Source organism: Alosa pseudoharengus, unplaced genomic scaffold, assembly GCF_046254945.1.
Source record: "Alosa pseudoharengus isolate Yale_2024_CS ecotype anadromous, Long Island Sound unplaced genomic scaffold, YU_APseudo_1.1 YU_APseudo_1.1_scf_23, whole genome shotgun sequence".
Lineage (NCBI taxonomy): Eukaryota > Metazoa > Chordata > Actinopteri > Clupeiformes > Clupeidae > Alosa > Alosa pseudoharengus.
In genome coordinates, this window is record NW_027468685.1 from 8,431,196 (window position 1) to 8,434,171 (window position 2,976).

Consider the following 2,976-nt stretch of genomic DNA (forward strand, 5'->3'; position numbering starts at 1 on the left):
CCCAACCCACAGAAAATCTGACATCACAAGATACACTGTTTTCTCTGCTTCCATCATATTCCATTTCTACCGTTTAACCATTAATTATAATTCATTCATCAATAACTTTTATCATTGCTTTCAAGCCCTTAGTTTTTTTTCTTTTCAGTTTTTTAAGAATTCTGGTGGTTACTACACACACACACACACACAAACACACACGGTCATGTACACACATATATGCATACACATACAAACATACAAACACACACTCACACACACACACACCAGTCAAGACCATGGCACTCTAAGGCGATACTCAGGCCAGCTCCCTCCTGTGCCTGATAACCAATCTGTTCCTTCTCCTATTCGCTGGTGAAGTTTGATGACTTCAAACAGGGCGGGACTAGTTACCTCACAGACCAATCACAAAAAAGCTCTGCTCACAGAAACCCCACCCCTCTCCAATGCTTTGTTAAGTATTACAGTAAAACAGGAAAAAGAAAACGAAAAAAAGAGAGAGAATATACTTAGTAAGTCATCTGTTTTGTTTTTTGTTGTTTGTTTTTTGTTTGTTTTTTTTGTTGTTGTTGTTATGGTTTTTTTTTTTAATCATCTGCAAGACAGCATCTTCCAATACTGTGTGTTAGTGTGTGTGCGCTGCATCCTGGGAGCCTCCGCTGTCCGTGGGGTCAAAAGTGCAGTTTAGCCAAAGCTCCTCCTCAAATTTCCTTGCCTCATCTCCTCTCCTCCTGTCCTCTCTTTCTCCTGGCAGTGTGTAAGCGTGCTACACTGCACTTCCTATGCTTAGCCCTCCCCACCCCCCCCACCCCCCTCATCTGGCTGCTCATTCCCATATAGGATCAAAAAAACGCTTGTCTTTGCCACTCTCGGCCACTAGGGGGCACTACTGGCCCGTTCCTGCTGTTGCTGTTGCTGTGCATCCCTAAGTTCAGTACCTGGCACTGGGAGCCTCTCTGCTACCCTTTCTCCTCCTCCTCTTCCTCGTCTTACTCGTCTTCCTCCTTCCCCGAGCGTGTCCTTGTGGAGAGACCGGGGAAGGCGAGAGTCCCAGGTCCGCTCCTCACTCCTCTTTCTTTCGTCTCTTCTTTAAGGTCTGAGTCCCCTTCTAGGAGTTATAAGTCTGTAATTCAGTCTTTCCAAGGCTTTTTAGTTTAGTTTCTTTTTTGTTTGTTTGTTGTTTTGTGTTTGCTTTGTTTTATTTTGCGTTGTAGTTCTCTGTAAAGCGCCACAAAAAAAAAAAATACAGGTTCCTATGTTTTTGTTTTTGACACTCATTGCATCGTCATGGGTTTGAATTATGTCAGGGCCCTGGGCGCCATGGAAACGTCCACACGTCACCCTGAGAAACGGTCACTTTCCTATGAATCCTCTAGTAGGGATTTAGGCTGCGGTGTCCTGCAGATGGAGAGAGAGAGAGAGAGAGAGACACCTCCTCCTCTGCTTCCGTCTATCTCTCTGCCCAACCTTGCTCCTGTCTTCTCCTCGTCCCTTTGCTCCTTCACCCGGCTACAGAGAGGGAAACGTGCTTGCCAGGCAGCAGGGTTGTTGAAGATGACGTCACTTCCTGCCCACTAGGTCACCCAATCCCAGCGTACGTCTGCGCAGCTTCCTCCCAGAGCCCTCCTCCAGCAGGTAGGTCACGTCAATCACTGCGGGAAGAGGGAATCGGGACAGATGAGACAATACTCATTCAAACACTCAAACACACACACACACACACACACACACACACACACACACACACAGTACAGACACACACTCTTCACTCACACAACACTCACATCAGTACTGTCCACATCACTTCCTTCTCCCAAAGTTACTCAAACAGAACCAATTATAAGTTTTAGTAACTTAACTGGGCATAAGAATGATTTCTGTCAGTAGTAGAACATTCTAGTTAGACTGAAGCTCTAAATCTCCACAGGCGCACTCAGACAATCCAATTCCATATGGAATGTTCAGTAACGGAACTGGGCATAAGAATGATTCCTCTCAGCCATAGAACATTCCGGTTAGACAGAAGTTCTAAATCTCCACAGGCGGACTCCCAGGGCACTACACTCTCTCACACCTTCCACTGGGTTCCTCCCTCTCTTTTTCCTCTCCTCTTCTACATACACTATTTGTCTTGCGTCTATCAGGCGTCTCTTTCTCTTCTATTCTGTGCGCCTCACAAACCTTTCGTGTTTTCTGACCCCTGAGCTCCCTGGCCAATGCCCCAATGCTCTTTTCCCAGGTTCCTTACCTCTCACACCTTCATCCTCTCGGCTTTTCATCTCTTATTCATCTCTCTGTTCCCTCATGCCATCACTCTCTCTCCTCTCATCCTTTCATGCCTCTCTTATATTCCCCTCCCTTACCTTTTCTGACCTCTTAGCATACTACTCACTTTCTCTCTCTCTCACACACACACACAGTTATGGAGTCAACATAAGTATAGTATTTCTCTCATCTTCTCCCCTTTCTCTCTCTCTCTCTCTCTCCCCTTCTCACCCTCTCTTTCTCTCTCTCCCCTTCTCACCCTCTCTCTCTCTCCCCCTTCTCTCTCTCTCTCTCTCTCTCTCCCCTTCTCACCCTCTCTCTCTCTCTCTCTCTCTCTCTCTCTCTCTCTCTCTCTCTCTCTCTCTCTCTCTCTCTCTCTCTCTCTCTCTCCCCTTCTCACCCTCTCTCTCTCTCTCTCTCTCTCTCTCTCTCCGTCTCACCCTGTTTGCTGGGCGCTCTGTGCAGCAGCTCCAGTAGGATCTTGTTGAGTCGGTCTCGCTGGGCCTCCCGCCGGCTCAGAGGCGCCGAGTGGTGCAGGGGCGACGACGAGGACGAGGGAACAGCCTCCGACGCCTCTCCCCCACCTCCCCCACCTCCTCCTCCTTCTCCTCCTCTCTCCGCTGAGCCCTCGCCCATCTCCCTCTGCTCCTCCAACTCCTCCGCCTCCTCCTCGGGCTCGTCCTCCTCCTCGTCGGCCTCTCCAGGCGGATG

The 2,976-nt window shown here is 48.6% G+C and overlaps 1 protein-coding gene across 1 annotated transcript in view; it reads right to left on the bottom strand.

Moving 5' to 3' along the window:
* The window catches only part of ash1l (ash1 (absent, small, or homeotic)-like (Drosophila)), a 34,111-nt gene continuing 31,135 nt past the window's right edge, over positions 1-2,976 (bottom strand). Inside the window, exons 25-26 of the mRNA XM_076301668.1 lie at positions 2,706-2,976; positions 1-1,652 (exon numbers count right to left, since the gene is read on the bottom strand). The exon at positions 2,706-2,976 is cut by the window's right edge and continues 276 nt beyond it. Coding sequence (XP_076157783.1) covers positions 1,561-1,652; positions 2,706-2,976 — 363 coding nt within the window. The 3' untranslated portion in view covers positions 1-1,560. The remainder of the gene's footprint in view (positions 1,653-2,705) is intronic.